This window comes from Lynx canadensis, chromosome A1 (assembly GCF_007474595.2).
Source record: "Lynx canadensis isolate LIC74 chromosome A1, mLynCan4.pri.v2, whole genome shotgun sequence".
NCBI lineage: Eukaryota > Metazoa > Chordata > Mammalia > Carnivora > Felidae > Lynx > Lynx canadensis.
Window position 1 is genome coordinate 129,285,387 of NC_044303.2, and position 16,058 is coordinate 129,301,444.

Genomic DNA, 16,058 nt, shown 5'->3' on the forward strand with positions numbered 1-16,058 from the left:
TGAGATAAAAGGTAAGCTTTTATGATTAGGAAATTCCCTTCCTTCAGGTGGGTGGAAATGCCGATGGAGTGTTTGCCTCCTCGTTCCTTCTCTGCCTGGCATTGCCTACTTGTGTTCTTCACTGGGGAAGTATATCTTTGTCTCTGGGCATGCTCTCGAGGCTGCTGGCCCCCTTGGTGCCTTCTCCAAGGCTGCTCATGAGGGAGTCAGCCAGGATCTGACTGCTTGGGCTCTGGCAACCCCTGTGTGGGAACAGTTTTCTGGGATAGATGAGCCCTGGTCTACTGATCAGTGCCAGTCTCCCTTCCATTATTGTCTGATTTGTGCTGCCAGCACTGGTGTGTATTAGGAGTGCAAAACTGAGTCAGACCCCTTCCTCCTCTTCTGGGAGCTCACCTTGTGGAAAGTAAGACAACCTCAAAGCATGTAGCTTGATAGATGGCACACCAAGTACCCTCTGAGTGGTGTGTTTGAGAGGGGAGTTATCAGTTCTTTCTGAGGAAGAAAGGATGCAAAGGCTTCCAGAAGAGACGAGGAAACTTGTACCCAGAGGTGGAAAATGAGAAGAGTTGGAGGGGGAAAGTTGTTAGGAGGGGGAAAGGTGGGGTCAGAGTTGGGGGTATGGAAATACACTCATTCTAGGCAGCAGGTAAAGCTTGTGCAAAAATGTGGAGATAGGAAACAGTTACACCTCTTTTGTGATTCACATTCTGCACAGCTTTCATGGCTGGCATGCTAAGTGTTGGAGGAGAGGGGGATGCTTGAAGAGGAGATGGTAGAGACCATAGTGGGCCTTGTGTGCTGTGATGAAGAGTTGGACTTGATCTTTTAGTGATAGTGGGGCATCATCACAAAGCTTGAATTAGCCCTGTGCCTTGATTCATGGGCACATTCATGAGCAGCAAATGAAAACCTATTGTGCTCATTTCATGGAGTGATAAAAATCCCATTTATGAGTTAGGGGATGTGCTAAACATTAGTACTAGAGGGAGTACATTTATAATGTGACTCATCCCCTCAGCAAGGCTTTCAGGGTCTGTAAGGTAAGCAGAAAGACTCCTTTAATAAAGGGGATGCCATTTCAGACAGGTGGTATAACTGCTTAGTGCTGAGAAAACTTATGTCCAGGCAGTCCAACCTGGTGTATAGATACAGGTTTGGGGGATGGCACAGGGTGTGTCCTTACCCAGCCTTGCCTGACAGCCCGACACAGGACAGACAGCAGTCTGTGCAAAGAGGAACAGTCTTTGTGCAGTGCAGAAAAAGACTGCTGTGCATTGATTTTTTTCCCCCCATTTCATACCTGCACACAAATATGGATCTGTCAGGGTGTCATCTCTGAATACTGGGTTAAGCAATATCAGAGTTAAGATAAAAATCAGTGGTTTAATTGATGAAATGAGCATAGGGCTAGACTTGTAATAGCTCGATAAATACTTAATTGATTTTTTTAAAAAACCTGACTTTAAAACAAAATGGATTTTCAAAAACTGAAAAACAGTTGGTTAAAAAATTTTAAAAATGTATCAAAAGAGATTAGGATTTAGAATTTCTAGTATATAAATTAAGACATTTTATTCATTTGATCTTTTAAGCAGAGTTTTTAAGTAAGACACAGTAGGCCATGGACTGTATTCATAATCTGATATTAAAGTGTACTTAGAGAATTTATTCCTTTATAAATTATTCAAATGGAGTAAATAAACGGGATTTACGGCGGGAGGGCAGTCAGTGGGCTGTTGACTTGAATATCTTACTAAGCTTTAAAGATGTTTTCTTGAGGGGCAGATGTTGGTTTGAGGAATTCTCAATCAGTGTATTGGCTTGGAAGTGAAAGAATCTGGAAAGCTTGTGTTTCTTTACAAATCTCCTGCGTATACTGAGATCAGAAGGTACAGTCTGGTGTGTGGAGGCAGATGTGATTTTGGCAGCATGGATCCAGAAGGTTGGGTTTCTGCTTACGTCTCACCACTTTGAGCACTGTGCCCTAGATGTCTTATTTACCTCTATCACTTCCATCTTCTTTTGCAGACTTATCCCTATAACACCTCTACCTCCTAATTGTACAGATTTTTTGTGAGAATTGAATGTTCTCATTCTAATGTGAATGAAACATTTTATTTAGCTTGCAAAATACTTTACTGATGTAAGATGGCAGTATGAGGTGTCAGAAAAGTTTTGTTTTAGTGGCATAGTGTTTTTAAAAAACGTTTGTTTATTTTTGAGAGCATAGAGACAGAATGCGAGTGGGTTAGGGGCAGAGAGAGAGGGAGACACAGAATCTGTAACAGGCTCCAGACTCTGAGCTGTCAGCACAGAGCCTGACGCGGGACTCGAGCTCACGAGCTGTGAGATCATGACCTGAGCCGAAGTCAGTCACTCAACCAACTGAACCACCCATTCGCCCCAAGCATAGCATATTTTAACTTCAGTTTAGCTTGGTTTAAGTAAAGAAAAGGGCAGAAATCTACATTCATCAATACATTAATTAGACATTTTTAAATGTAAGTTTTAGGTTATAATTTCTACATGCTGCTGAAGAAAAATATTCAGAAAACACATGGTTTTTTGGAGAGTGGGTTTAGGTTTAAATGACTGATCCTTCTGATGTCTTTTAAATATTCATTATTAAATTTTTGAACTGGACATAGTTAATCTCTTGGGAGCATTTTACTTACAGTGCCTTGTTAAAGTTGCAAGATACAAAATATGCAAAAATCTGTTGCATTTCTATGTACTAATAATGAACTATCAGAGAAGTTAATAAAACGATCCCTTTTATACTTGCATCAAAAATAATAAAATACCCAGGAATAAATTTACTACTAACAAAATTTGATTAGTCAAATTCACTTTGAGTGTTATATTAGGGAATCAGTGAAATGCTCTGGGGGGTGGCAATTGTGGCTGAATCCACATTTCAGGAAAAAAATGACAGTTTGTTTTATTGGTCTGCGCGTGCAGTGAATCCTCAGCCTCGCAGCAGGGGCCCTCTGGGGATGTTGGCATGCGCAGCCCATCAGTGACAGCCAAGCTGTCAGGAGGTGACTTTTGAAGGGGAATAGAGTTCTTGCTGCTGCCTGTACTCCAAGTGTATAGAGTGGGCTGTAGGATCCCAATCCTAAAGAGAAGAAATTTGATTCCAGTGCTTAGCACACAAAGCAATGAGAAATTTAATCATTATTAATGTAACTATTAGAGGCTTACCTTCATAATAAGGGAAGTTCGTTTTCATGTCTACATTTAGTCCCTCCTGCTGCCATTAATGTTTCTGGTTACAAAATCGCATCTCAGCAGTGTTTCCAAGAATGGCACTTTGTGCCCTGTGGTCCCTTCTGTCGTCTGGTCCCTGTGAAACCCTTGAATAAACTCAGGACCCCCTCCTTGCTGTGGTTCCAGTTGTTGCTTGGAGTCTACAGGATCACTCTCCTTGTGCAAGTAAGGAGGCAGGCAGCATTGTAAAGTGGTGAAATTTGCAGACTTGGAGTTTGGAGTTTGAAGCATGGCCATTACACTTCGTAGCTCTTGACCTTGGGCAAGTAAGTTAATCTCTTGGAGCCTTGTTTTCTTCATTTACAACACGGGGATAATATTTACCTTATCAATAGGCCGTAAAGTACTTAGCATAGCATCTGGCACCTGGTGAGCCTTAGCAGAGGTTCATTAAGATTGTGTTTTTATGATTAAACCAAGCATTGTGTGATTGCAATTCTGAGAATAATTTTGTGGGAGTTAGGGAACAAACTGAATTTGTGGACTATTGTTACTAGGGTGCCTGTTAGTGCGAAAAGGAAGGATGACTTTGGGTCATATGGCTGAATGGCAGTTCAGGGAGTGAAGAGGAGCGAGTTTTATGGCTCTTTAAAAAGTCAGTCAGCAACTATTATTTGAAAATGTATATTGATTGAAAACACTGAGTTTGATTGTGAATTTAAATCCTTTTGTGTGACTGGAGTGAGAAAATTATTCACGCTGGCAGTTTCTCTTACACACTGAAATCTGTTTCTTTGCCGGTGCAGATTTCATTTCTGTCTTTTTGACTGAGGAGGAAAAATAAGATCCTCTTTTGCCTTTTCTAGAATCCATCAATACTTACTGAATTAGGTGAAAGGTTTGAGCCATTCCTCTTTGTAGGCCTGAAGGACCTGAATCCTCAGTGCAAAGCTCTCAGGGCTGAATTTTTAGTAGAAGAAGGTGTATGATATCTGTGTACGTGAAGGATTGGAGTTTCTTGAGCTATCAGAGTAACTTTGAACTGTATGTAAAGAAGTAAGAAACAAACAAAATCACTTATCCCATGGGTTCTTCCAACTCCTCCTTCTCAAGTGTGAATGATCTCTGAGGAAGACAAGGGTCACAGTGGCCTGATACGTGGAAGAGCAGGAACAAGATGGAACAGGGTATGAAGAGTGTGGATCTGGGAGCCCGGAATGCTGGCTTCTGGTTCTAGCTTTGCTAATATATGATTGTGATACTTGAGAAAGGTAGTCTGCTGGTCTGGCTTCAATATTTTTTTTCTTTCTTTCTTTCTTTCTTTTTTTTTTTTCTTTTTTTTGTCTCTTGTCGTTCAGGGGTTGTAGGTGATCTCCAGGCTCTTGGGTTGGAAGTAGCTTATGCAGCCTTCCATAAGAGCACAGGTAGACATCCTTGAAGCACTCTTGGCAGGTCATTATTCTGTCTCTATTGGCTGTTTCATTCAGTCTCAGCTTCCCTTTCCTTCTAGAGATGGGGAACTCTTTGTTTTCAGTGCAGCTTTGAACAGCTTAATATTGAGGAGCTTTTCATGGTGTGTAGATTCCTAGCCTTCCCATAGCCCTAATTATGTCTTCCATCTTTCACGCAACAGATCTTCAGATATTGAACGAGTGTCAGGTTAATTTTTTCCAGGTTATGCTGCCGAAGCTCTAACCATTGCTCTTTGATGTATTTCAGAACTTCAATATCATGCTAACTTTTCTGAAATATCTCAGGTTTTCACTGCCACTTTTAAAATGTGACCGTTGGAGAAGTATATCCAGTCCTTTAGCTAGGATGTGACTAGCACAGTGCATGCTAAGAATGTTTGGAAACTGTAATTTAATGAGAATAGCCCAAGTTGATGTTTTTGTTGGTTTATTTTATAGACAGATTTCTGCTATGTTGAGCATGTAGCTCTCATCCTTGGAGTTGTCTTTCACATGAATTGCTCACAGATAAGGCCTTATTTTATAGATGGACAGCTTATGTTTTAGCTCTAGGGAAGTACTTTATATTTAATTCTTTTTTCTTGTGAATTGTTTTATACCTGTTCCTTGCTCCTGACTGCTGAATTTTCTGACCCTTCCGTCTGTCCTGGATATTAGGGAGTCCCACAGGTTGTGTTCTCCTCATTTCTCCTCTCTGATACTGCCCCTGAGTCCATCCCAGGTAGTTGATGAAAATGTTGGCCAAGGCAAAGCCAAGTGGAGACTCTTGTGGCAGAGAGCCAGCATCTTTCTTTGTTCTTTACATTTAACGTGTGGGGAACCATCATAGTGGTTCCAGGCTCTTACCAGCAATATGTTTTTAATCATAGCTGGATGTAATTTGTCTTGTTTTGAAGCCTTCAGTTCAAACAGGCTTCTCAGTAAGTTATCATCTGTCTTGAAAATTCTGTATTTGTAAGTTTCTATTTTCATGTGCATTTGGACTGCTGGTGCCAGCTCTTTTGCCAGTTCTTGTGTTCTACTTAGGTGAGCCTTTCCATATGTGATCTCCAATAATATTGCCCACTAGTCCCCATCTTGTGTTTTTCTTGGTGCTCTCAGTCTTCCTCTGGCTTCCTGACCTCTGGAATGCCCAGAACTGAGTACTGAATTGGCTTGTGGACCAATAGAAGGAGGAAATGTCCTATGTTAAGAAGGTTTCTGATCTTTTTTCCAGAGGTACTACTACATATATACCACAGAGTTTTTCAAAAGACTATAACTTTAGACAGTTTAAATTTATCCTCCAGGGGTAGAAGGAGAAATTGGAAAAAAACATTCCAGGAGTCTTTTTTTTTTTTTTTTATGTTTGTTTATTTAGAGAGAGACTGAGAGGGAGAGAACATATGAGTGTGCACGTGAATGCACATGAGCGCGAGCAGGGGAGAAGCAGAGAGAGAGAGAGAGAGATTGAGAATGGGAATCCTGAATCCCAAGCAGGCTCCATGCTCATGTGGAGCCTGACACCGGGCTTGATCTCATGACCGTGAGATCATGACCTGAACCAAAATCAAGAGTTGGACGCTTAACCAACTGAACCACTCAGTTGTCCCTAGAAGTCTTGTAAAGAGGGGGCAAAATTTAAGAAACTATCTCCTCTTATTTTATCACTCTTACAATGTCCTTTATGGAACATGTGTATCCCAAGTAATGGTAGCAGTTAGATATTTCTGTGTTTGAGGTTCTCTTTAGTGTAAAGTATTAAGCAGTAATAGAGCACACATACTGTGGAATGAAAGGACCTCATTTGTAAGGATTAGAAAAGATGAATTGTACTGTAAAAGGTAGAAGAACATTCGGAATGGAGGACTAACCTGTGAGAATGATTTTGAACATGGACCTATAAATGCTTGGAATTTTGATGTACTTAATTATTAATGAGAACTTTTAAAACTACAATAGAATTTTGCATTAAGTCACTCATTATCATTGGAATTTTGCCCTGTTTAGATTTGGCTTCCAACTTATATAAAGGCTTTAATTACTTGAAGTAAGTCAGACTTTTGCAGCATGGATTCCAGGAACAGTATATAGAAGAATTTCCATTAATATGGGAAATACTGTGTCTAGAAGCTCTTCAAATGAAGGAGTCTTTAACAACTAACTTTCTGTGGAGAACAAGATGCTGTATGGTTTCTAGATTACAGTGCTGTAGGGGTACATGTGGAAATTAGAACTCTAATGAGATTCAATTTTATTAAATACATAAGGTTTTGCACCTTAAAGGTTAAGTATCCAGTTGCACTTAACTTAGGAAATTCAAAGTTATTATTCTCAAAATAACTATTACTTTGTCCCCATGGGCAGATTTTGAATTTGCATTGTTGAGCATAATGTATAATTTATACTTCAATATATACAGTTGAGTCTTATATCTAAATGAGTGAAAGAAATTAACTTCATTTCTGTATATATTATAACTGGGCAACATTCATTAACCAATAGTGATTTGAACATATACTATGTGATAGGGCCTAGGGATATAGAAATGAACAAATAAAACAAAATCCTTGCTTTTATGTTGTACACTTAGGTAATATGGGGGAAATGCATATATCTGTGATTTTGTGATAAAATTAAGGGAGTAATTGTGCATTGCACTAAGAATAATATGTTGTCTACAAATGATGGTATTTGCCAAGTTTACACATCTGACATAGAAGAAACAAAGATTTTGGACTCCACTGAGGACACAAGTCTTTGATGTCCTTGAGGTAACTCTGGTTCTCAAAGACTATCTTGAAACCATTGGCTGGATTTACTTAAAAAAACCCATTCAATTTAGGCAGTAACTAAAGATGGAGTGATTATTCACTGGGACATTTTTCATATTACCAAAAAATTTAGAATTTATAGCGTTCAGAACTCTTGGGGCTGTTGAATTTATGTTATTGTTTAGAAAAATAAAACATAAAAATAAAAATAAAATGGAAAAATTAAAAAAAATGGAAAAAGGCCTGGAGTTTCTAAACCATGTGACTTGTGGTCAGTCCCATTTCTCTTGATACAGAGCAGGGAGCTGTTCTCAACAGGACCATTCTAATCTGTGTGCAGTTGGCAGCTTTGGATTTTCACAGACTAACAAGTAAGACCGCTAGGGGCCTATACCTCCTTTAGTTGTTGCAGGGGTGCATCATCACATGGACGAGGTGGGAAAAGGAACACTTTGTCTCCAGGCTTAGGAAGTAGGCTTGGAAAAGGAAAGAGAATGTTTTGAATAAAATCATGTCAAACACGAGTCTGGAATCATACAGAGTAATGGATACTCATACTCTGCATGGGAGTTGAAAACTTTTTTTTGGCTAGTATATATTTTTGTCCCAAAAGGAAGCAGTTTTTAATGCTCTGTTCATAGCTTGCAATCTTATGAGCTTCCTGGTATTTAAGTAATATTTTTGACAGTGAAAGCAATTAAATCATTTGGAAATCATTCAGCCCCTGAAGTGTATTTTCTAATTTCTTCCCCTGGAGAGCACTAGCTGTAGTCTTTGCTAAGAGATGAATTAGGCCCCCTCATACAGTCTCTTTAAGAGCCGTCTTAGGAGGTTTGAAAAGTTACTTTTTATACCATAGGGTAAAACCCCCTCCCTCCCCTTTCCTATCAGTTGAATTCTTAAAATGATTACATTTTCTTCTTGTTCCCTAGGACTAAATTTTTAAGCAAATAATGGCGTAAGTTGAGGCAGATGGAAAACCTCAAAGGGCTTCCAGCACCTTCCTGAATTATTGTTGCCAGCGCCTTTAAGCCATGGCTACCACCCCACAAGGAGAACCCTTGTCCCTGTTCTGCTATCTTTGGTTCAGATTTGCTGTGGGCAGCAGACCTTAAGGTTGACAAAGGCAGGTGGGCTTTAAAGAGGAAACCCTTAACAGTCGCTATTCCTGTAACTCTTGTCGCTTTTCTCCTAGTAACTGCCTTTTCATTTTTGGGGCTGAGATATGAGGCAGAGAAGGTGAACTGAAGAGAAGAAGGATTCTCACCACTTCCTCTAGTCCCCTTGTTCCCTTCATGGCGCTGCCCAGTCTACTATTTTCCAAACTACTTGTTTACAGATCAGAGAGTCATGTAGGGAGGTATTTTTGGGTTTTTTTGGTTTTTGTTTTAACCAAGTAGTTTCCCAGGCCCCACTGTCAGCTTTTATATTTTAGGAAGTCTGAGGCTTGAATCGTGAAAAATCTCTGTATTTGTTGACTTATTATGCAGGTAGGTGCTTTTGATGCCCAGTTAGATTTGAGAATTATTGGATACTGACTCATCCTGACCTTGGAAGTTCTGAGTCGTAAGTCATAGGTCCAGTGGGACTTACTACTCGACAGATAAAGCCACAGGTACCAGGGGTTCATGAACTAAGAGGGCTTCAAGGAATGAAAGAGCATTTGTACTTCTCTCTAGTCATCTGGTTGGTGGATGTTGTGTTTTTAGTGCCATATTAAAATATATTAGCTTTGTCCTCTTTTATATTTGTAAGTTGATAGAAAGCTCCATTTGAAGATGTGATGGGTAAGCTGATCCCATTCCCCTAAAAAAAGATGAGACCAATTAAAAAATGTATACTTTCTTTACATAAATGGGTTACCTAAGTAGATTTTTTATAAATAGGATCTACATTGTTTTTCTTCATAATCATCCGTCTTTTTCTATTAGTGGAGTGTGGTCTTCTCTTAGTTTCTTCTTTTATCTTCACATTAATTTGAGAAATTTAAACATGTATTTTGATGACATTTGTCTTTTGCAGTTTTCATCATCGTTGGGGAGGCTGATGGAGTTTATGAGGGGCTGACTCCTCAGAGAGGGAGGAAATTATGGAGGAGGCAGCATTTGAGCCAAGTCTCTAAAATGTGGGAGAAGATGTGAGTTTAGAGATAGGTATTCTCTCTTGTTGGGAGGATATTCCAGATACAGGAAAATGTGAGCAAAGTTAACAGGCATGTTTGAGAAACAGCAGGCCCTCCTCCCATGGGGTCAAAATGTAGGCTCCTTGAAAGAAAAGCATAGAATGCTAGACTAGGGGCAGAGTGTCAGGAGCTTTAAAGAATTTCTGTTTGGACTTTATGCTGTGTGTCATAGTTTTTATAGGGAAATGGACTCAGAGTTTAAAATAGTAACTTCATAACTATAATTGTAGCACTATATCTTAGGAGAATAAAATCTTTTATATGAATTCTATTTCAGAACTTTCAAAACTGCATATGTGCAGGTGTCTGTTTCACACAAAGCAAACATCTTTAACTGCTTTCTCCTGACACGTACTTTGCAGTCCGGTGACTCTGGGTCATGCCTGCCCTAGGAAAACTGGGGCTTGGGAGTACTGAAATAAATGAGAACCTCATCATGTGGAGAACAGCCTTAGCCGCGTTTGGATCTTCTGCCTCTCAGGGTTTGCGCCTTCTTCCTGCTTCAGTCATTCTGTTTTGTCCTCCTGCTCCCTGCCCTGTCTCCAGCTTTCCCCTCTCTTACTAACATACAGGGGCTTTGAACCTTGTGCTTGAAAGTTTGTGTCATCTTGCTACACCTTTTGGGAACTACTTGGCTACCCTTACGAGATCCTATTCAAAACCGTGTTTCTGGTGTGTTTTTAGCAGCTAATGAAAGTTGCCTGTTACTGTCTTTTCATATATTCTTAAAGTTGAAACCATTGGTATGCTTAATAATTTGTATAATTAATAGAATAAGTAATTATTTATTAATATGATGGTTTACATAAATATAAAACCTAGGAATTTCACAGAGCCCGGGTGTAATAATCTCTAACAGATCTGGAAAGAAGGTCAAAGACTAGTTGAAAGGACTAGTTTTTCCTCATCTAAAAAAAAATTTTTTTTTGATGTTTATTTGTTTTTAGACAGAGAGACAGAGCGTGAGCAGGAGACACTGAATCTGAAACAGATTCCAGGCTCCAAGCTGTCAGCACAGAGCCTGATGCGGGGCTCTAACTCACAAACCGTGAGATCATGACCTGAGCCAAAGTTGGATGCTTAAACCAACTGAGCCACCCAGGTGCCCCAGTTTATCCTCATTTGTAAAAAAATAGAATATCTTTTAAAGGATATATAAAAGATACGTTTGTCTACAATGAGTATCAAAATTTTGCTTTAACTGTTTTCAACGTTTTCAATCTTTCTAGTAATGGTCTGAGGCTTTAAGAAGACCAAAAGTGCTTGCCATAATTGGTCGGGAGTCATGTTTCTGAATGGATATTGTCAAAAAGCTACTTTGAAATCACAGTAGATACTATTTCAGTATGATACTTTGCTATAATTTATCCCAGAAATCCTGAAAAGGATTTAGTTTGGCTTAAAAATGGACAAAACTCCCCAAATCTAAAATGTATTTATGGAAACCAGATCTTGTTGTCTGTGGAACACATATCTTACTTTCTACTAGATTTTAAAATGATCAGTAACTTATATGCAGTGTGAAATATAATACATCATGAAAATCCTATGAACCCCATGCATACAAAATTTGATAAATATAATAAAGGTAGCATTTCAAATTGAAGGAGGAAAGATTATTCAGTAAATAATGTTGGAACTGCTGGGTATTCATCTAGAAAAAAAACAAAGGATAAACTTCACAAATACTGAAATGTAAAACTGAAAACATAATAGGTATTATAAGAAACCACAGGAGAGTTCTTTTATAAATTGCATTAGGAATTACAGTCTGTCTGATAAACAAAAGCCATAAAATAATTGATTGATAACAATCCACCTACATGAAATTCCTAAATTTCTGTGTTCCACAAACCACCAAAATAATTTACCAGAAGAAAAAAGTTTTTTGCAACTCATATTACAAAGGGCTAATTTCCTTAATATATAAAAAGCTCCTTCAAGTTCATTATAGACAAAAGATACTTAGCTAAAAATGCTTCTACAAAGCAGTAAGAAAATCACAACCAACCCAATAGAAAAATGGACAAAGTTTTAATTTTACAGTTCACAAGGAAATACAAATGGCTCTTAAATGTATAAAAAGATGCTCAACTTCATTCACATGAGAAATGTAAAATAAAACTACTTTGAGATACCTTTTTTTTTTTTTTAAGAGATCTGTTTTCCAAAAATAAAAAAGCTTCGTAACAATGACCTGACAACGAATGGGGGATCTGGGACCGCTGTGAAATAAAGGAGAGCCTCTTAATGCAGGAACATAGTCTGAGCTGAGTGAGGTTGAAATAGCATCCTTCTGCCATTCTGGTAGGAGTGGAAGAGGTACGCCTCAATGCAGGGCAGTTTGCAGGCATCTTTCAAAATTACAAATGTATGTTTGCTTTGACCCAGCAATTATCCATCTAGGAATTTATTCTAGAGATATCATCATATAAGAGTTTGACTGCATCCTTATTTGAAATAGTAAAAAATTGGAAATTACCTACATACTCGTATATGGGGGATCACTAAGTCAGTTGTGGGATTCCATGCAGCTCTAGAAAAGAAGGGAGCCAAGGAGAGAAAGCATGTGTGGTGTTTACTATTATGTAAAAAAGGGAGAAAATAGAATATATACTAAACTACTCCTGGGTTATTACAAGGGAAATAAATCACATTGGTTTTCATGGAGTGAGAACCGGTTACCCTGGGGTACAGGGTTGGAGGGAGATTTTTGTCACTGTATACTGTTATTTTTGTGTTTGGACCATTTGAAGGTATACTCTCTTGAAAAAATAAGTGCTAAGATAAATTAAGTAAGGGTATTGAAAAAACTGAACATAATATTGTTTTAATAAACTTAATTTCTTTGCTTGAAAAGTAACATTTTTAAGGGGGAAAAATGTGGGCCTTGTAGTGGGAGCATGTGTGTTTAATTAAATTGCCTCCTCAGCAATATTAAAAATCGGCCAGTTGTAATTTGGTGCAGAATATATTACAACCATGTAGGAGACCGAGTTCGGAAGTTTGCTCTGAAGTTCCAGAAAAGAAGGGGTTAAAGGTGTGATGCAGGTAAAGGAAGGGTTAAGGACATTATGCAAGCTGTTAAGTAAAAAGGAAGTGCATTACAAAATGCTGAGCTCAGGAGTCTGGCTGCCAGCCAAGCCTTTGCTTTCTTCACTACAGCTGAGGGCTTTCGAAGCTTCCCACCAGTGGGTTTGTCTGAACTGTTTAGGAATGCGGCCGCGGTCGCCAGCTGACGTCAGCGCCGCCGGTTCAGCCCCGGGCCAGAGCCCGGGACTGACAGCGTAGGGGGCGGGGAGGGGCGGGGCCTGCATGTGACTGACAGTGTGGGGCGGGGCGGTGTGTGTGTGTGACTGGCAGCCGAGGCAGGGTTGCGAGCGGGTTTGCGGTTTCATAATGAATGCTAAATTCTGATTATTTTCTGTGTGGTAAGGTGAAAGACTTTTCCCCCCCTCGTTTTCGAAAGCCAGGGCTCGTATTGCTTCAATTTAAATGGCATAAAACTAAGTATTTGTAACATCAAATTGTCAGATTTCATGGGCCGTTGTGTTTGTTTTTGCTTCTGACAGGGAAACAGTAAAAACTATGGCGATCTTTGATGGTGGAGGGGTAGGGGTGATGACTTTTGCTGGATAATGAGGTTGTTGATTTTTTTTTTTTAATCTTAAGTCCATTTTATTTCAGAATTGTACCAGAAAGAAATTGTAAAGGCTCTCAGATGCAGTTCTGTAAAACAGAACACCAAAAAGAAGAAATACTATGTGGAAAACTGCCAAAGTTGAATACAGTTCTATTAAAAACACCTTTGGGCATGACAGGTATGGGTTATTGTTGCTGATTCTTCAGCTCTTAAAAATGGGGACTTTTCCCTGGTGACATCTTTCAAAGATCAGGTTTGCTGCTACATTTTCTCCCCTTACATCCTGTTCTCATGTGGTTAATTTTACTTTGAAAAACATTTATGTTTCTCAACTATTAAGTAGATCATTTTGCTTAGCTATAGTCAAGAGTTTTGTTAATCTTCTGGTTCTTAGTTTGATGTGAGTCAGTCAGGAATGCAAGTTCATTAAGTTTTTGTGTGGGGTGATGAGAGGTATGGGTGGTCAGCATGGAGTGCAGTACAAGTTTATAAACAAGGATCTTTAGCTCCTTGGAGCCGTTAGACTTGATGGAAAGCTTTGTTACTTGATCAGGCCAATAGGGAAGCCTTCTTTGAGTGGCTACTGGAATTATTTAGTATAGCTAATTTAAGTGAGTGGCTTAGAGTAACTGTTACAGGAACCCCCAATTTATAAGTTTTTTTATTATGACTTTCCTTCAATACAGAAGGTTTTAGCTTTTTTATTTTTATTTTATTTTTTTTTAAAGTACACTCTACACCCAGCACAACCCCAATATCAAAAGTAGTGCACTCTACCATCTGAGCTAAGGTAGCCGGGAAACCCCAGGAGGTTTTAGTTTTTCAGGAAAGGAAGCCTTATGCATATTTATCCTTCTTGCTAAGAAGCTGCTTCTGCACTTGTTTTAGGCATTGATGGCATTCACCTTCTGGAGTCCGTCACTATGATTTCACTTGTGTGTAGCAGCCTCAGCTAAGGTGAAGCCATCATGTACACTAGGAGTAAACAAAGAGCAAAAAACCAGTACGTTGTTCGGCGAAACACAACATGGTTGACAACATGCTTAGCCTTAAATTATTTAGAGAGGCTCAAGTGGTCAGCCCTAAATTGGCGATTCGACAGAATTTTAGAGTTTTCAGAGTTTGTGCCTAGTGTCATAATTATTTATTTGTTTTCTTTTTAAAGCATCAGGCTACATGTTAAAGACTTGTGTTTTTCACTTAGGTGTCTTTGGTGATAATAATACATTTTATGCAGATTAATACCAGAAGTATAAAAAACTATAAACTATTCTGTTATTTATTGTTATTATTTTGTTTGTTTTTTGAGAGAGAGTGCATGCTTACACGTGTGTGATTAGGGAAGGGGCAGAGGGAGAAGGACAGAATCTTTAAAAAAAAAATTTTTTTTTTTAACGTTTATTTATTTTTGAGACAGAGAAAGACAGAGCATGAACGGGGGAGGGTCAGAGAGAGAGGGAGACACAGAATTGGAAACAGGCTCCAGGCTCTGAGCAGTCAGCACAGAGCCCGACGCGGGGCTCGAACTCATGGACCGCGAGATCGTGACCTGAGCAGAAGTCGGATGCCCAACCGACTGAGCCACCCAGGCGCCCCGAGAAGGAGAGAATCTTAAGCAGGCTCCATGCCCAGTGTAGAGCCTGACACAAGGCTTGATCCCACAACTGTGAAATCATGACGTGAGCCAAAATCAAGAGTTGGACACTTAACCGATTGAGCCACCCAGGCGCCCCTATTCTGTTATATTAGATCCAAATATTAAAGTTACTTCATTTAATACGTGGAATATCCACAGGAGTATTTGGTATATTCAACACTGAATTCAGAAAGAGGTTATGAATTCTTGCTTAGTCACCAAGTACATGGCATTCTCCACTCACTTTTGATTGCACTGTGTCTTGATTTCACTGGAGGGAAATGCTTTTAATTAGTTCCCCCATAATAGGACTCAAGGCAAAAAAGGTTATTAACATAAAAATTCCGAGCAATGATACAATCTGGTTGGGCTCCCCAGGCAGCAGAAGAAATGAGTTAGTGTGAGTCCTTACTGACACCCCAGTAAGGTGTCAGTCTGAAGCACCCCAGCACTGTTGTGAGGACCTCACTGGGCTGCCCTGTGTTCTGGGAGAGGAGCCCTGAGTGCTTTGAGTGTGGACAGGTTTAGAATTAAAGCTTTTCTTCTTTGTTTTTGCAAAAATAGTTATTACTTTTTCTAAAAACACCTTCAAAATAATGACTGAATGCTTATTGTCTTCTTGAATGAGTCTATTTGGAGTTTGTAGAAGATAAGTATGACTTAATTAATGGACCGCTTTTTAAGCTCTACTTAATACCAAGTGAGGTGAGCACATTTTAGCTTCTAAAGGATGGGAACATGGCAAAGATTGCCATGCAGCTGTCTGTGTTGGAAGTTTTTGCCCCAAACCGCAGTATGTTTTACTGTCCAAATACTATGATGTGTTTTAGGGATTTTCAGCCTTGTCTTTAATAAGAACGCTTTAAAATTACTTCTTGTCTAGTTAACCCATGTTTTAAAAGATACTATCTACAAATACATTGCGTTTGTAATTACTATGTGTTCAATGAAAAAAAAAAAACAACACCAAAAAAAAACCACCGAAGACATTATAGCAGGCAATACCCAACAGCCTCATATAACCAATATAACCACACTGAGTTGATTTAATTCCAGCCCACAAGGAAAAAGAAACAACTGTTGTTAGCCTTGTAGCTCACCCCTAGTAAATCTTTAATTTCCATTGGATGGCTTGATACTTTGAGTAAAGCATGTAGAT

The 16,058-nt window shown here is 39.1% G+C and overlaps 1 protein-coding gene across 2 annotated transcripts in view; it reads left to right on the forward strand.

The window, feature by feature from the left end:
* ZSWIM6 (zinc finger SWIM-type containing 6) overlaps positions 1-16,058 on the forward strand; it is a 198,999-nt gene that overhangs the window by 60,944 nt on the left and 121,997 nt on the right. Inside the window, exon 1 of one of the 2 annotated variants that reach the window (XM_030321635.1) lies at positions 12,986-13,441. The exons of the other annotated variant lie outside the window; for it this stretch is intronic. Coding sequence (XP_030177495.1) covers positions 13,342-13,441 — 100 coding nt within the window. The 5' untranslated portion in view covers positions 12,986-13,341. Of the gene's footprint in view, positions 1-12,985; positions 13,442-16,058 lie in introns of those variants that run through there. 2 annotated transcript variants of the gene reach the window in all.